A 17,408-nucleotide genomic window follows, 5' to 3' on the forward strand; every position below is an offset into this window, starting at 1 on the left:
TTTTTTGTTTTTTGTTTTTTGAGATGGGGGTCTCATTATGTTGGCCAGGCTGGTCCTGAACTCCTGGGCTCAAGTGGCCTCCCAAATTCTGGGAATACAGGCGTGAGGCATTGAAGCTGGCCCACTTTATTTTTTAAGCACAAAGAACAAGAACAAAAACAAACAAACAAACAAAAAACACCTCTGCTCTGTCTTTATAGAGGGATACAACTGAAAACATTGGTTATAGGTCTGGGCGCAGTGGCTTGAGCCTGTAATCCCAGTCCTTTATGTGGCTGAGGAGGGTGGATCACCTGAGGTGAGGAGTTTGAGACCAGCCTGGCCAACATGGCGAAACCACATATCTACTAAAAATACAAAAAAATTTAGCCAGACGTGGTGGCACAGACCTGTAATCTTGGCTACTCAGGAAGCCGAGGCAGGAGAATTGGTTGAACCCAGGAGGTGCAGGCTGCAGTGAGCTGAGATCTTGCCACTGCTCACCAGCCTGGGCGACAGAGCAAGACCCTGTCTCAAAAAGAAAAAAAATAATAATAAATGATTGGTTATATTACCAAGTCTTTCATCAAAATGCATGGAATGGCTCACTTCAAGTGTTTTTAGCTTTACAGTGAGTAAATAAAAACGGTCACTTTCTGACAGGCCCAGGAATCTTAAGAATGTAGGTGAAATCTGAAGTCTGCCTTGGTTTGACTTTCTATCCTCAAGAGGTTTTTAAATCTGAGATTCCTAAAGTGATCAATGTATAGAGAAAAATTATGTTGCTAAAGAAAAGTTCTAACAGACCAGTTATTAGATTGTAGCTCTCTGTGTTGTTTCACGGTCTTGGTTTTGTGTTTGTTTGTATTTGAGAGGGAATCTCACTCTGTCACCAGGCTGGAGTGCAGTGGCGCGATCTTGGCTCACTGCAACCTGCACCTCCCCTGTTGAAGTGATTCTCCTGCCTCCGCCTCCAGAGTAGCTAAGACTACAGGTGCACACCACCACGCCCAGCTAATTTTTGTATTTTTAGTAGAAATGGGGTTTCACCATGTTGGACAGGATGGTCTTGATCTCTTGACCTTGTGATCCACTCACCTCAGCCTCCCAAAGTACTGGGATTACAGGCATGAGCCACTGCGCCTGGCCAAGTTCTTGTTATCTACATATAGAATAGACTAGATTCAACTTTTTCCCATAAAATTACTAAAAACAGAAACAGCTCTGTTCCTGAAGTCTGCTGATGAAATGAGTCAAACTCTGGAAAACATTTGAAGAGATTTATTCTGGGCCAAATAGGAGTGACCATGGCCCATGACGCGGCCTCAGGAGGTTCTGAGTTGCCCAAGGAGGTCGGGGTGCAGCTTGGTGTTATAGATATTATGGAGACTCAATCCAGCACATTTAAGAAATACATTGGTTTGGTCCAGAAAGGCAGGACAACTCGAAGCAGGGGCTTCCAGTGTATAGGTAGATTTAAAATTTTTCTGGTTGACGGTTGGGTTTATCTAAAAATCTAGGATGAACCGGGTATGGTGGCTCACGCCTATAATCCCAGCACTTTGGGAGGCCGAGGCAAGCAGATCACCTGAGGTCAGGAGTTCGAGATGAGCCTGGCCAGCATGGTGAAACCTGGTCTCTACAAAAAATACAAAAAAAAAAAAATAGCCGGATGTGGTGATGGACACCTGTAATCCCAGCTACTCAGGAGGCTGAGACAGGAGAATTGCTTGAACCCAGGAGGTGAAGGTTGCAGTTAGCGTCAATGTGGTAAAATCCTGTCTCTACTGAAAATACAAAAATTAGCATGGAGTGGTGGTGGGCACCTGTCCTCCCAGCTACTAGGGAGGATGAGGCAGTAGAATCATGTGAACCCAGGAGGTGGAGGTTGTAGTGAGCCGGGATCGTGCCACTGCACTCCAACCTGGGCGACAGAGCAAGATTCCATCTCAATAATACAAAATAAAATGATTGCTAAGTAGTTTTGTATTATGATCTCTGAGCTCCATTCTTTTGTCGGTCTAATATTTGTTAAGCCAGTTCCGCCAACAAATTATGTTGGCCCGGTGCTTCAAGATGATTGCTAATACAGGTGGGACTAATAAGATGGAACTTGTTGCTGAACTCCAGACAAACCTGCCTGAATTTTTTTTTTTCCTTCTGACCTCTTTTTTGTTCAAGTGTGGCTCACGTCCCTGATATAGACTCCCTTACCTTTCCCTTGACATGGGACATAGACAACCGGCCCAGGTCCATCCTGGCATGGAGTAACAATGAAGCCTCACTTTAAGATGGCTGATCAGTGAGGTTTTCAAAGAAAGATGTTCATCAAAAGAGGGAACCTGAAAGCTGATTGTGCGAATGAACCAGCTTCTCCAGGGCCAATGAGTCTCATTTCAGAACAATATGTAACATTTTTCTTTCTAATAAAACTTCCAACTTCTCTTTGTTGGTTGGACATACTGAAGACCACCCTAGTCCGTGTGTATGCCCTGAATTGCAATTTTATGATTCCCAAATAGAGCATTTGATTCAGGGATTTGTCTCTATAATTTATTTTGACTTTGACACAATTAACCAGTATGATGTGTTTAAAGTTCCCCCCACTCCGACAAGGTGAGCTTTATACTGAATTTAAAAATTCTTTCTAGGCAGGGCACGGTGGCTCATGTCTGTAATCCTAACACTTTGGGAGGCCGAGGTGGGCTGATCACCTTGGGTGAGGATTTCAAGACCAGCCTGGCTAACATGGTGAAACCCCATCTCTACTAAAAATACAAAATTAGCTGGGCGTGGTGGCCCATGCCTGTAATCCCAGTTACTCGGGAGGCTGAGGCAGGAGAGCAGCTTGAACTCGGGAGACAGAGGTTGCAGTGAGCCAACATTGCACCATTGCACCCCAACCTAGGCAACAAGAGCTGAACTCCGTCCCCCCAAAAAAAGAAAAAGAGTCATTCTATTATAATCCTGATAATTGCTTAGCTTTGAATCTTACTATGGACTTGTTGGATATCTAGGCGGCTGTAAACTACCCAGAGAAAGACAGAAGCAGCAGTGGAGATAATTGGAAAATTGTAGTGTTACTATAAAAGAATAACGAAAGGGGGAAATTGTAAGGGTAACTAAACATAAAATTGAGTTTTTCCTGTTGCCAAAAGGAAAGAAGAGACCTTTCCCCATTTCACTTTCCTTAGAGCATTTCCTTGAGAAAATTTGTATTTGTAAATTCTTCCTTTGATCTCTAAGCCTCTGGCCACCCTAGAACCCAGGAATGTCTTGAACTTGAACTCCAGGCCTCAAGTGATCCTCCAGCCTCAGCCTCCCAAAGTGTTGGGATTACAGGTGTGAGCCACCATGCCCAGCCCCTAGAAATGTCTTTCTTCAGGGCATTGAAGCAGTCTCTTTGAAATGTGAACATCGAGGAAGATGATGTCCTTGTCTCCCTGTCAGCAGGGGAGTTTAGCCTAGGTGCCTTGCTCCAAGCTGTAAGCACCCAGTTGTCATAGAGATGTGAGTTTTATTTTTTCTTTCAGATAAAGGCAATTAATTAGCACAGATGGCTACTCCAATTACGGGAGTATTCAATTTTCACCCTTGGCTGCTCCTGTACAACCAGGCAAAATAGCTACATACCTGGATTTTCTGACTTCCGCTACCACTTTTGTTTATTTGTTTGTTTTTTAGATGGAGTCTTGCTGTCACCCAGGCTGAAGTGCAGTGGTGCGATCTCAGCTCACTGCAACCTCTGCCTCCCGGGGTCAAGTGATTCTCTTGCCTCAGCCTCCCGAGTAGCTGGGATTACAGGCATGCACCACCATGCCCAGCTAATTTTTGTATTGTTGATAGAGATGGGGTTTCACCATGCTGGCCAGGCTGGTCTTGAACTCCTGACCTCATGATCCGCCTGCCTCAGCCTCTCAAAGTTCTAGGATTACAGGCGTGAGCCACCACGCCTGGCCTCTGCTCCCACTTTTGGATTGTATGAAACACTACACTTCAAAGTGTGGGATCTGGCTTCCCAGACAGCTGTCAAAGGGGCAGGTGATGCAATCTAGAAGTGTAGGGGAGCTCGTGCCTGTGGGGTAAATTTTGAGCAATAAGAAAAGGAACCAAGAGTGAGAGCCAGGTATGTAAATTGCCTCTCTTCTCCTCCCCCATGCACTGTTCCAGGCATGGTTTCTCAGTATAGTCTGTCTGGAGGTGTCCTGTGTGGCCCAAAGCCTGTTTCCTTGGGAACCGGAGCTAAAACAATGGCCAAACACCGAAGACAGTGTTAAGTGTTGTGGAGGACCCAGATCTGGGCAGAGGAAAATTATCCCAATAAGGAAATGGACAATTTGAGGATTTGGAATAGAAGGAAGGACTAAAAGAACCAGTAGTGGAAGAGCTTAGGGGTAAAATTTTTGGAGAAAAAGGCAATTCTATTGATTTCTGCAGTGAACTGCTCAGCTCTGTAAAATTTATACTTCCTTTATTTCCATCAGTCTCCCCTATGAAATCTTCCATAAAGTATCACTTTATAACTATCTATTGCCTGTGAAGTGAATTTTCTTTTTCTCTTTCTTTCTTATTTATTTATTTATTGAGATAGAATTTCTGTCACCCAGGCTGGAGTGCAGTGGCACAATCTCGACTCACTGCAATCTCCACCTTTGGATTCAAGTGATCCTCCTGCCTCAGCTGCCCTATTAGCTGAGACTACAGGCATGCACCTCCAATGCCTGGCTAATATATATATAGAGAGATGGGATTTCACCGTCTTGGCCAGGCTGGTCTTGAACTCCTGTCCTAAGGGGATACACCCGCCTTAGCCTACCAAAGTGCTGAGATTACAGGCGTGAGCTACCACACCCAGCCTGTCAGTTTTCTTTTGGAGAATAAAACAGATTGAGACTTGTGCCAAAATGCAGGGGAAGCCCACATTGGCCTTGGGTCTCCCCTGTTTCTTTGCCTGCCCCTCTTCAGCCCACCCTGCATATCTCTGTCTCCCACTGTCCCCACTGTGACCACGATTGCCTCTCCCTCCCTGCACTTTCTCTCTCCTAGGGCTCCTTATCTTGAGAAAATGAACCCACAGCCTTTACCTTGTGACTTGGGACAGAACCCGGGGCTTGTTCAATTCTCCCTCCCTCCATCACACACATTTGTCCTCCTTAATGTTTCTGAAGTCAGTGAGCTCCAAACTCAGCCCCTCCTGCACCTGCCAGCTGTAGGACCTGTGACAAGACGCCTACCGTCTGTCTGAGACTCCGTCTCTCATCTATCATATAGGCATAATGATGATAGTGTCCTCCTTCCAAGGCCGGGGAGAACCAGGAGGCCAAGGTAATGGGCCACAAACGGTAAAAACAGCTCCAATCCTGCCTCCACCCGGGTCTGGTGTTTCAAGTCCGTTGTGTGTGAATGGAACCTTAATGTCTCCATTCGCACACAATGGTTTGTTCTAACCCTTCCCCACAACTGTTTCCCCTCTGCACCGTGCAGTGGTACCTGTGAGAAAGAACTGTCCCATTTCCAAATCATCGTCCCCACCCCAGCCCCCAGGCCCTTGGTGAGACCCTTGATGGGCAGTCTCATGCTTCTGTCCAGGGGACGTTCCCACCGTTTCTCCCCTGCATGGAGACTAAGTCAACTCTTCTATTCCCTGTCCATTATAGGGTCTACCGTGCACGCATCTTTCTCATTCCTCCACATTCCCCAGATGACGATTTCATCTGTGTCTCCTCCCACGTACTTCCAAAAGGACCGTCCCAGCCCTAGAACTTGAAAATTGTTCAGAGAGCAAAGATCACGATGCCCAACCACCTGCTGCAGAATCCTGCTCCAAGACTGAAGTGTATAGTCTCTATCATAATAAAAACTGGAGGCCAGGCAAGGAGACTAATGCCTGTAATCCCAGCACTTTAGGAGATGAAGGTGGGAGGATCACTTGAGCCCAGGAGTTCAAGACCAGCCTGGGTAATACAGCAACATTCTCTAGACAAAACCTAAAATAATTAGTGGGGCACGATGGTGCGTGCCTGTAGTCACAGCGACTCTGGAGGCTGAGGTGGGAGGATTGCTTGAGCCGAGTAGTTCAAGGCTACATTGAGGTATGATCACCCCCCTCCATTCCAGCCTGGACAGAGCAAGACCCTGTCAAAAGAATGAAAGAAAGGCGCAAAGAAAGAAAGAAAGGGAGAGAGTGATAGCGAGAGAGAGAGAGAGACTGAAGGAAAGAAAGAACGAAAGAATGAACGAAAGAAAGAAAGAGAGAGAGAAAGAAAGAAAGAAAGAAAGAAAGAAAGAAAGAAAGAAAGAAAAAGAAAGAAAGAAAGAAAGAAAGCCAGCCAACAACTGAAAACATCCTCCTCTAGAATGGTGGTCAGGAACATCTGTCTGCCTTGTTCCCTGATGTCTCTCCAGCACCTAGAACAGCGCTCAGCAAAAGTATGCACTCATTACGTTTTTGTTAAATAAATGACTCCTTTGATGCAGAATTGCACTTCTAAGAATCTATCCTAAAGAAATATTCACACATGTGCACAGAGCTGTGTGCACAATGACAGGAGCAAACAACTGAGGGACGTTTGCAAGTATTTATTAACTGTCAGTGACTGATAGAGGGGAATCGGATGAGGGGAGTACATGCTGAACAGGAAACAGGGTGGGGGGGGCTTGTGTAATTATTTTGGGGGTAGCAGGAACTGCACCTATAGAAGATGATAAACTTAATGGATGAATGTTATGTGTGTTCTGACTGCTCCACCGATGAGCTGCTCTCCATCTCTCTTCCTTTTCTTGGGCCTCCCTATATCCTGAGACACAGTAACACTGAAATTAGGACGATTAAGAACCCTACAATGGCCACTAAGTGTTCAAATGAAAGGAAGAGTTGCATGTCTCTCACTTTAAATCAGAAGCTACAAATGGCTAAGCTTAGAGAGAAAGCATGCTGAAAGCCAAGACGGGCTGAAAGCTCGGCCTCTTGCACCAAACAGCCAAGCTGTGAATGCAAAGGAAAAGTTCTTGAAGGAAATAATAGTATATAATGCAAAGGTAAAGTTCTTGAAGGAAATAATAATACTAATACTCCAGTGAACACACGAACAAGAAAGCAAAACAGCCTTATTGCTCAAATAGAGAAAGTTTGGGTGGTCAGGATAGAACATAAACCCAGCCACAACATTCCCTTAAGCCAAAGTCTAATTCAAAGCAAGACCAGAACCCTCTTCAAGTCCATGAAAGCTGAGAGAGGTGAAGAAGCTGCAGGAGAAATGTGTGAAGCTAGCAGAGGGTGATTCGTGAGGTTTACGGAAGGAAGCCATCTCCATAACATAAAAGTGCAAGGAGAAGCAGCAAACCCTGATGGAGAAGCTGAAGCAACTTATCCAGAAGATCTAGCTAAGATCACTGTTGAAGGTGGCTACACTAAGCAACAGATTTTCAGTATGGATAAAATAGCCTTCTATTGGAAGAAGATGCCATCTAGGACTTTCATAGCTAGAGAGGATCCACTCCAACTTTGAAAGAAGTTCTACTGTGGGTAAAATGCTATCCAATAGCATCACATACTACAGAGATATGCTTCATGAAAGGGAGAGCTAATCAATGTCGCAAATTTCATTGTCTTCTTTTATGAAGCTGCCACAGCCACTCCACCCTTCAACAATCACCACCTTGATCAGCCAGCAGCCATCAACACCGAGACAAGACCCTCCACCAGCAAAAAGAATGTGACTCACTGAAGGCTCAGAAGATTGTTAGCATTTTAAACAATTAATTATTTTAAAATTAAGGCAGGTACATTTTTAGACATAATGCTATTGCACACTTAGAAGACTACAGTATAGTGTAAACATAATGTTTTTATGCACTGCAAAACACACACACACAAAATGTGTGTGACTCACTTTATTGCAGTGTTTTGGAACCGAACCTGCAATATCTCTGAAGTACACCTGTATTGGGTATCAGGCATTGAGTTGAGTATGATATGATCCCAGGTCATCACAGATAGAAATGCTTGAGCACCTTTCATGTCATCAGGACTTCGGGATTAAATTTAATGCCTCCAAACGATTTATGAACTATGATTCTTTATTTCCGTTTTATGGACTAGGAAACTGGAGCTGAGAAAATTTGGAAGACTTGCCCCAAGTCACATGGTTTTTTATATGGATGAAAACTCCAGTCTGTGTCTCTGGAAGTCATCTCTAACATCTCATCTGGAGCTGGGCAAGCTCCTCAGCCCAGCCTGGACCCAGGCTTGTCTGGGATCCATGCCACACACCCAGTCCACATACCTGAACATAGCCAGGGAAGCCACTGTGGTTGTTCCCGAATTGTTTCCTCTTGCTAGATTTCTTGTTAATCTTCTCAGAGGTATTTGCTTTTCCCGGGGGGCACAGCTGTTTCCCATCGTTTTGTGGGCCAGATGCTTCTGACACTCCCTTCGAATCCTTGCCTTCCTCTGCTGGCTTATTGTGCATGATCTTTATAATGTGAACGTCACAGATAAACAGTATCAGTCACATTTCTATAGTGCTTTAGAGCTTACAAAGCATCTTCACATGCATTACCTTAATCAAAGTTCTCGACAATGCTGGGAGAGTTACACATGCCTAAATTAGGAGAAACCTGGGAAGTTAGAAGGGAAAGGAGTGGCCTAAATGAATGGGGTTTCCAGGGCTAGAATGGTTACCTTCACACTCTCTTAAGACTGACATTCTTGCAAACAGGAGAAACCTCCATGTAATTGAGAGTTTGTTACACAGAAGGTTTGGAGAATAGCATAAGAATTCACAAGGTCTACAGAAGGAAGACCTTCTATAAAATACAAGGGATCCCATATAAGCTTGTAGACAGCTGCTGAGAGAGTAAATGTGAAAACATAGGGGACAAAACACTGCTGGGAAAGATGTTGTGGGGAGATGAATACAGGGAAAGGAGAGAGAAAGAAATGGTTTGCTAAAACTAAGCAGCAAAGAAAGCAGTTGGATATGGCATACCACCCTACCAAGGCACCAACATTGAATGCAGAATTAATTGAGTTGGTACCCATACCAATTCTGGTTTTACTGGGCTGTGTCACTGACCAACATTGTTAAGCTACATTTATACAGCTTGTTCACTTATGAAATAGTGAAAAATACATGTAAAACAGGCTAAAGGAATGTCCTCTCTGAGCTTGCAAACACTGTTTAAATGTAGTGATAATAAAAATCTAATACTTTTCATGATCCTTCTTTGAATTCGGTCTCCACAATGGCAACCCAACTCCCAGATCCCTTTACCCTCTAAACCAGAGTTGAATCTGCACTTGTGGGATCACTCATTCAGGGGCCTCTGAGGGATCCCCTGGGCTGGGACTGGGGCTTCCGGGATGCCCCAGGTGTAGGCAAGGCCTTCATGGAGCTCGAAGGAGGGAGGGGCCAAGAGTCAAAGGATTCCTAAGCGATGCGAGTGGCCCCGGTGACAGAGCAGAGGCCAGCTGGTCCTTCCTGTTGTGAGAGTGGGTGTCTCAACAGAAGCACCAGCAGGCCCTGTGGGGTAAAGCCCTAGTGACCAACATCTGAACTTCATAAACAAATGCAAATGTGAATGAGCTTTAAATGGCTTGGAGCTCTGGATTAGACTACCCCTGCCACTGTGCCCCAGGAACATTCTTTAACATCTCTGTTCCACGATAGCCTCATTTTATTATTATGCTGCTGATAGCTAGGATCTATAACATGAACTATGATTCTTTACTTCCATTTCACGGACCAGGAATCTGGAGTTCAGAGAACTTAGAAGATTTGCGCCAAGTCACATGGCTTTTATATGGATGAAAACTGAAGTGTGTGACTCGTTATTATTTGGAGATAATAATAGAAACATCGTCATATAGGTCTTCTTAAGTATTAAATAAATTAATCCATGTAAACCGTTTAGAATATCTGGCATCACTATGAAAACAAAAGAAGTATTAAGGATCACAACTCTTAGTATTATTAAGCCATTGGTGCTACATCAGGTTTTGTGACAGACATAGGGAGAAGGAGGCAGTGAGTGTATTTTTGATATTCTCCCACTCTTACCAATGTTCGCATCCGTGAAGGGACAAGGGTTCTCTGGTCCTTTGGATTTGAGAGATACTCACCTTCGGGAAGATTCCCTGGAGCCTGCCGAAACTCATCTGAGGACGTTCAACTGAAAGAGAATACATCAGAATTTTTCTTGGTTGGTAAAGATTTCCAAACTCTAGAGAGACTTCTGTCGCATGAGGGCATTCTGCAGCAGAGGGTTATGAGTTCACTCAATGTTGAGGAGTTATTTGAGATTTGCTTCTGAATTACGTTTAGTCATGGTTGGTTCCCTTATCTGTGGCATCAGTTCAGAATTTTCCATCTCATAGTTTATCAAATGGGGACTAAACCCCATCACAGTCTCATCTTATTTCATTACGTATCTTTTACGTTTTCCCAAATAATTAAATTGATTGGTTGGGAATCTGAACTGTATCCACCCAAGATGTGCAACAACTAAAAATCATAGTACACTTGAAATGGGTGAATCTTATAGTATGTGAATTAAGCTGTTAAATGTGTGATGAACCATGGATGATTTAGTCCAGTGGCTCTGAAATATTTTCAGTATAAAAACACTCCTTTAATGTCAAAAACTTGGCAGATACTCAAGCACTAGATTCACTGTTTCAGTGTTTCAAACTCTCTTCCAAGCTCGTCATGGAGATTCAGGGTTTTTTGGGAATGAGAAGGCTATTTGGTTTTGATAAAATACAGTGAAACAGCGATCTTTATTACATAATGTGCTCATCATCCTCTTCATAAGATACTTATCCAATACGGACATTCTGTTAATGAAACGAACTCTGGAAGTTTTTTGCGGATCTGCGATTTAAAGTTTTTTTTTAAGTTTTCACTTGTAACGTTTTCTTAACTGTCCTTTGGTTCATTAACAGTGCTTAGCAAGAACAATACGCCCTTTAAAAAAGAAATATTTCAAACACACAGCAAAGTATGTGGAATACTATTGAGTCCGGTTGGATCTCAACATTATCCCACTGCTATGTTAGATCTGATTTATTTTTTCAGAATATTAGAAATTCTATAAACACACCAGGAGTGGTAACTCACGCTTGTAAACTCAACTCTTTGGGAGGCTGAGGCAGGTGGATCACCTGAGGTCAGGAAATTTGAGACCAGTCTGGCCAACATGGTGAAACCCATCTCTACCAAAAATACCAAAATTAGCTGGGTGTAGGTGCAGGTGCCTGTAATTCCAGCTGCTCGGGAGGCAGGTGCAGGAGAATCCCTTGAACCCAGGAGTTGAAGGTTGCAGTGAGCTGAGATTATGCTATTGTACTCCAGCCTGGGCAACAAGAGTGAAACTCCATCACAAAAAGAGAGAGAGAAAAAATAAACAAATAAACAAAACACACTATCAGCAAGTCACGGCTGAAGCTGTCTGTGCAGTACTCATCTGTCCCTATCCTCCCTCCTTCTCCACTTACAGCCATTCTTCTCAATTTGATGGCATTTTATTTGCATTCGTGTTTTTATACATTTACCATTTACTTATTATCCATAAAAATATACATTCTTCTTTTGCATGTTTTAAATTTTTATATGAATGGCCTCTGTAGTTAACGTTCTGTATGCATTTTTTTTTTCACTCAGCACTTATGTGTATGAGGGAACAAATGCCTGAGGATCTTTCCCAGGTAGCTGAGCTGAAAAGCAGTTGGACTTAAGGAGACCCTTTCCAGCCCCTTCCCATCTCCTCACCCTGATTCCTGCGGTTACGGTCATTATCAAAATCATTCCCCTGGAAGTCTGCGGCCCGTTTATTACGCACGAAAGGTGGGAGGGTGACCTTGAAACCTAGAAAGAAGCAAAATGTTTATTCTTTAAGAGACAAGCTTAGGTCTGGCATGGTGGCTCATGTCTGTTGTACCAGCACTTTGGGAAGCTGAGGATGGAGGAAAAGTTGAGGCCAGGAGCTCAAGACGAGCCTGGGCAACATAGAGAGACCCCTGTATCTACAAAACATAAAATAATATAAGTTGGGCATGGTGGCACGTGCCTGTACCCTCAGCTGCTCCAGAGGCTGGGCAGGAAGATTGTTTGAGCCCAGGAGTTCGAGGCTACAGTGAGCTATGATTGCAGTACTACACTCTAGCCTAGGTGACAGACTGAGACTCTGACTAAAAAAAAAAAAAAAAAAAAAAAAAAAGGGAGAGAGAGACAAGCTGAAAGAAAGAAGGTACAGTCAGTGGCAGGGTGCCAGGACGCCACAGAGACAGTTGGGCTCATCAGAACAGACACCCACGGGAGAGAAATGTGCAGGATCCAGGTCTGAGCTCCACTGTGGCCACTCCCTGTCCTCAGCCCTGACAGGATACAGAAGAACTGAACACCCAGAAGCTGCCTTGCGGTTTTTCCCTGCACAGAAAAAATTGTGGGGCACTTTCTGCAGCTAAGAAGTAGCCAAAGCAGGAAAAGGGATGCTCATGTGTCCCCAGACTTGTCTGTGCCTAGAACTTTCTGTTACCTAGTTTATTCATGGCCTCATACTTTCTCTTCATATACACAGAGATGATTCTCTCCGAGCATTTCATCTTTTCCCACTCTTTCTTAGAGAAGTATTTGGCAATATCATCAAAGGTCTAGGAAAAAAAAAAAAAAAAAAACGAATTCTGGCAGTGACTCAGCTAGGCATGTCTGCCATTCAGCTGGAGCCGCTTCCTGTGTGCTGGATCCGGGAAGTGGGGATGATAATCCGTCCTGGTTGATGCCATGGCTAACTGAGACAACCTCGGGGACCTTCCCTAGCTTCTCCCCCGCCACACAGTAGGGCTTTAATGCTGCTGGCTGACTCTCTTCCCACCTTCCAGAATGGACTGAGAGTCACCAAATGAAGTGCAAGGTCACAGACTTGTCTCCAGGGATGCTAAGTGATGACAGAGTGAGGGTGGGGGGCTCCCAAGGGTCCAGATCTCCCCCGAGACCCTGCTTCTTGTCCCCAGTACCTCTGTCCTCCCCTCCTCAGAAACCTGGTCACCCTAAACTGTCCCCTGGGCTACTACTCTGCAAAGGTGGGTGGATCTCATGAGCCCGGGAGGTCCAGACCAGCCTGGCCAACATAGCGAAACTGTCTCTACTAAAAAAACAAACAAGCAAACAAAATGAGCAGCAGGGGTGGGGTGGCACGCGCCTGTAGTCCAGAGGCGGAGGTGAGAGGATCACTTGAGCCCAGAAAGAATGATCTGAGTGAGCTTTACTTATGTATTTATTTATTTATTTATTTATTTTGAGACAGGGTCTTACTTTGTTGGCCAGGCTGGGGTGCAGTGGCGTGATCGTGGCTCTCTGCAACCTCCTACTCCCGGGTTCAAGTGATCCACTAGCTGTGTCCTCCAAAATGCCGGGATTACAAGTGTGAGCCACCATGCGTGGCCCAAATTTCTTGTTACTAGAGGGTTCCTAGGAAAAATCCCATACTTCTACATCTGTTGGAACTAACAAAACAGTCCAAGGCCCTCTAACCCATGATTACATTTTTGAAAGTGAATCTAAGTATGGTGTGCACAATTACCATCCTTTACCTGTAGCCCGGGAGAGAGGAAAAGGTATTTACTTATGGGATGTGATTGTGGTGTTGGTTACATCCGCCTTGGCCAATTCTCCCGCCTCGATCTTGGGACTACAGGCATGCACCACCCTGCCCCCACTAATATTTTTATTTTTGTTTTTTCAGTAGAGATGGTTTTGCTCTGTTGACCAGGTTGGTCTCGACCTCCTGGTCTCAATCAGTCCTCCCGGCCCGGCCTCAGGGCTACAGGCATGCACCACCCTGCCCACGCTATTTTTTTTTTTTAATAGAAACTGTGTTTTGCTATGTTGGCCAGGCTGGCCTCAACCTCCTGGGCTCAAGCGATCCTTCCTCCTCGGTCTTAGGACTATGGGTGTGTGCCATTCCACCCTGCTTTTTTTTTTTTTTTTTTTTTTTCAGGAGAGGCAGGCTTTTGCTCTGTTGGCCGGGCTGGTATCCACCTCCTGGGTTCCTGGGCTCAAGCAGTCCTCCCACCTCGGCCTCCAGACTACAGGTTCACACCACCCTGCCCCCACTAATATTTTTAATTTTTTTAGTAGAGACAAGTTCGCTATGTTGTCCAGGCTGGTCTCGACCTTCTGGGCCCAAGTGATCCTCCCGCCTTGGCCTCTGGACTGCAGGCAGGCACCACCCTACCTTTTGTTATGTTTCCCAGGCTGGTCTCCACTTCCTGGGCTCACTCAATGATTTGAACCCCGGAAGCAGAGGTTGTGTTGAGCTGAGATCACACTACTGCCATCCGGCCTGGGCAACAGAGCAATGCTGTGCCAGAAAAAAAAAAAAGAAAGAAAGAGAGAGAGAAAGAAAGAAAGAAAGAAAGAGAGAGAGAGAGAAAGAAAGGAAGGAAGGAAGGAAGGAAGGAAGGAAGGAAGGAAGGAAGGAAGGAAGGAAGGAAGGAAAGAAGGAAGGAAGGAAGGAAGGAAGGAAGGAAGGAAGGAAGGAAGGAAGGAAGGAAGGAAGGAAGGAAGGAGGGAAGGAAGGAAGGAAGGAAAACCGCCTGAATTTCCGTAAGAAGAGCAAGCTTTGTGGAATTTTAACTTACTCTCATCTCATCTCATCCTCCCAGCTTGGTTCTGTTTATTGCTACTGAAATACAGATAGGATTGGCCAGAACTGGTAGATGACTAGCTGTTGATTACGAAAATATCAGACCTGATATAGTCCACCTTGGAAAGGCCCTTTCTGGGGGCTGATACTCTGTGTCTGCGATGCTGTGGGATGATGACATAATGCTGACCATTAAGCCAGGGGGACATGGGTCCACATATGGTGGCAATCCACTAGGCTGCTGAGTGGCCATCGCAACCCTTGAGGTTTTAGAAGAAGAAAGCCTTGCTGAAAATGCAGAAAAAATGGGCATTATCTTGAGAAATTAACCCATGAAGCTACCTTCTGATGTTGTAACTGCCGTAAGAGGATAAGAATTATTTTATTAGTTAATTAATTTTTTTTTTTTTTTTGAGTCAGAGGTTCACTCTGGTTGCCCAGGTTGGAGGGCAATGGTGCGATCTTGGCTCACAGCAACCTCTGCCTCCTGGGTTCAAGTGATTCTCCTGCCTCAGCCTCCTGAGTAGTTGGGATTAATAGCATGTGCCAGTATGCCTAGGTAATTTTTGTATTTTTAGTAGAGACAAGGTTTCACCATGTTGACCTGGCTGATATTGAACTCCTGATCTCAGATGATCCACCCGTCTCCGCCTCCCAAGGTGTTGGGATTAAAGGCATGAGCCACCATGCCCGGCGAGGAAAGGAATTATTAAAAGCTATTATTATTAAAGAAACCAAAGATTGTGATGCTTGGAAGGTGTGTCTATGTCTTGGAGATAATGGACATCTGGCCAAGCCAATCCATGGTGACATCATCAGGTTTCGCCTCCGCTAGTGATCAAGGATGAGATTCGAGAGTCCATTGAAATCATTAACAAGACCATCTTGTCTTCCTGAGGGTAGCAGCTGTTTTCAGTGGTTGCTGGGAGCCGGCTGAAGACAAGTGGTCCTGTAAAAGCTCGGCTCTTAATGTAGGCACATTCCACTCCCATGTGTCTTCAAAACCTTTTTGTGGAATATATGTTTTTTTCAGTTGATATATAATAAAACAACGTTTATGAACCTGCCTTTTGCCTTGTTAAGAGAATGTAATGGCATCTATATTCAGTGAAAGTGTTTTGATGTGCATGTGTACTTTCTAAGGCAAAACGCATCTATATATACAGACAGACTTTAAATCACGTCCTTCAGTATACTTTATATATGTTTTTATAATTTCCTTGCTGGTATAAATGTTTTCTATTTGAAAATGTTGTCTCTAGAGAATTACATAAAAGTCTTCACCTTATAAAGCCAAATCATTGTTATCACTGAATTTTAGGAAGGATGAATGTTTAAGCATATATAAAATACTAATATTAAGTAAACTTCACATTGGCCAACACCAGGATGTATTCTACGGATGTCATTATTTTCAATTAAGAATTAGTGTTTAACATTCCTAAACTGTTTTAAGTGCTTGATTATAATTTGTTAAAAAAAAAAAGTTTATTTTAAATATTTCTTTAAATTTAAAATAACGCTTTATAAGTCTCTAAGGACTTGCTTTATGAATCTGGGTGCTCCTGTGTTGGGTGCATATATATTTAGGATAGTTAGCTCTTCCTGTTGAATTGATCCCTTTACCATTATGTAATGGCCTTCTTTGTCTCTTTTGATCTTTGATGGTTTAAAGTCTGTTTTATCAGAGACTAGGATTGCAACCCCTGCTTTTTTTTGTTCTCCATTTGCTTGGTAGATCTTCCTCCATCCCTTTATTTTGAGCCTATGTATGTCTCTGCATGTGAGATGGGTCTCCTGAATACAGCAGACTGATGGGTCTTGACTCTTTATCCAGTTTGCCAGTCTGTGTCTTTTAATTGGAGCATTTAGCCCACTTACATTTAAGGTTAATATTGTTATGTGTGAACTTGATCCTGCCATTATGATATTAACTGGTTATTTTGCTCGTTAGTTGATGCAGTTTCTTCCTAGCCTCGATGGTCTTTACATTTTGGCATGTTTTTGCAATGGCTGGTACCGGTTGTTCCATTCCATGTTTAGGGCTTCCTTCAGGGTCTCTTGTCAGGCAGGCCTGGTGGTGACAAAATCTCTAAGCATTTGCTTATCTGTAAAGGATTTTATTTCTCCTTCACTTATGAAACTTAGTTTGGCTGGATATGAAATTCTGGGTTTAAAATTCTTTTCTTTAAGAACGTAACGCTTGTATTTCAGAAAAAAAAAAAAAAAAGATACAGAACATGGCCAGGTGCAGTGGTTCATGCCTCTAATTCCAGCATTTTGGGAGGGCGAGGTTAGTGGATCACTTGAGGTCAGAAGTTTGAGACCAGCCTGGCCAACATGGAGAAGCCGCGTCTCTACTAAAAATACAAAAATCAGCTGGGTGAGGTGGTGGGTGCCTGTAGTCCTAGCTACATGGGAGGCTGACACAGGAGAACTGCTCCAACCTGAGAGGTAGATGTTGTAGTGAGCTGAGATCATGCCACTGCACTCCAGCCTAGGTGACAGAGTGAGAATCCCTTTGGGGGGGAAAAAAGGTACAGAACATTTCCATCACCACAATGCTATCCCTTGTGCTACTCATTTTTAGTAATACTCACTCTCCTCCCATCCACCATTCCTAACCCCTGGCAACCACTAATCTGTTTTTCATTTCTACAATTTTATCTTTTCTACAATGCTGTACAAATGAAATCTCATAGTATGTAACACTTTAGAGGCTTATTTCACTCAGCATAATGCCCTGGAGATTCATCCAAGATATTAATATTTGTATATCAAGA

At 43.9% G+C, this 17,408-nt stretch overlaps 1 protein-coding gene and 2 pseudogenes across 1 annotated transcript; 2 read left to right on the plus strand and 1 right to left on the minus strand.

Annotated features, from left to right (window-relative positions):
- LOC104675365 overlaps nucleotides 1–5,812 on the plus strand; it is a 39,117-nt pseudogene extending 33,305 nt beyond the window's left edge.
- A 2,060-nt stretch (nucleotides 5,813–7,872) lies between these two features.
- On the minus strand, nucleotides 7,873–13,075 carry LOC104675818 (protein SSX5-like). The gene is made up of 7 exons (XM_010380463.2): nucleotides 13,052–13,075; nucleotides 12,792–12,915; nucleotides 12,517–12,630; nucleotides 11,751–11,846; nucleotides 10,103–10,152; nucleotides 8,318–8,453; nucleotides 7,873–7,919 (listed from the first exon to the last, which is right to left on the minus strand). Exons 1-7 carry the CDS (start codon nucleotides 13,073–13,075, stop codon nucleotides 7,873–7,875), a joined length of 591 nt encoding a protein of 196 aa, XP_010378765.2.
- Nucleotides 13,076–13,543: 468 nt separating this feature from the next.
- Nucleotides 13,544–15,522, plus strand: LOC104675817 (annotated as a pseudogene).
- Nucleotides 15,523–17,408: the final 1,886 nt, after the last annotated feature.

This window comes from Rhinopithecus roxellana, chromosome 7 (genome assembly GCF_007565055.1).
Source record: "Rhinopithecus roxellana isolate Shanxi Qingling chromosome 7, ASM756505v1, whole genome shotgun sequence".
NCBI classification, from domain to species: domain Eukaryota; kingdom Metazoa; phylum Chordata; class Mammalia; order Primates; family Cercopithecidae; genus Rhinopithecus; species Rhinopithecus roxellana.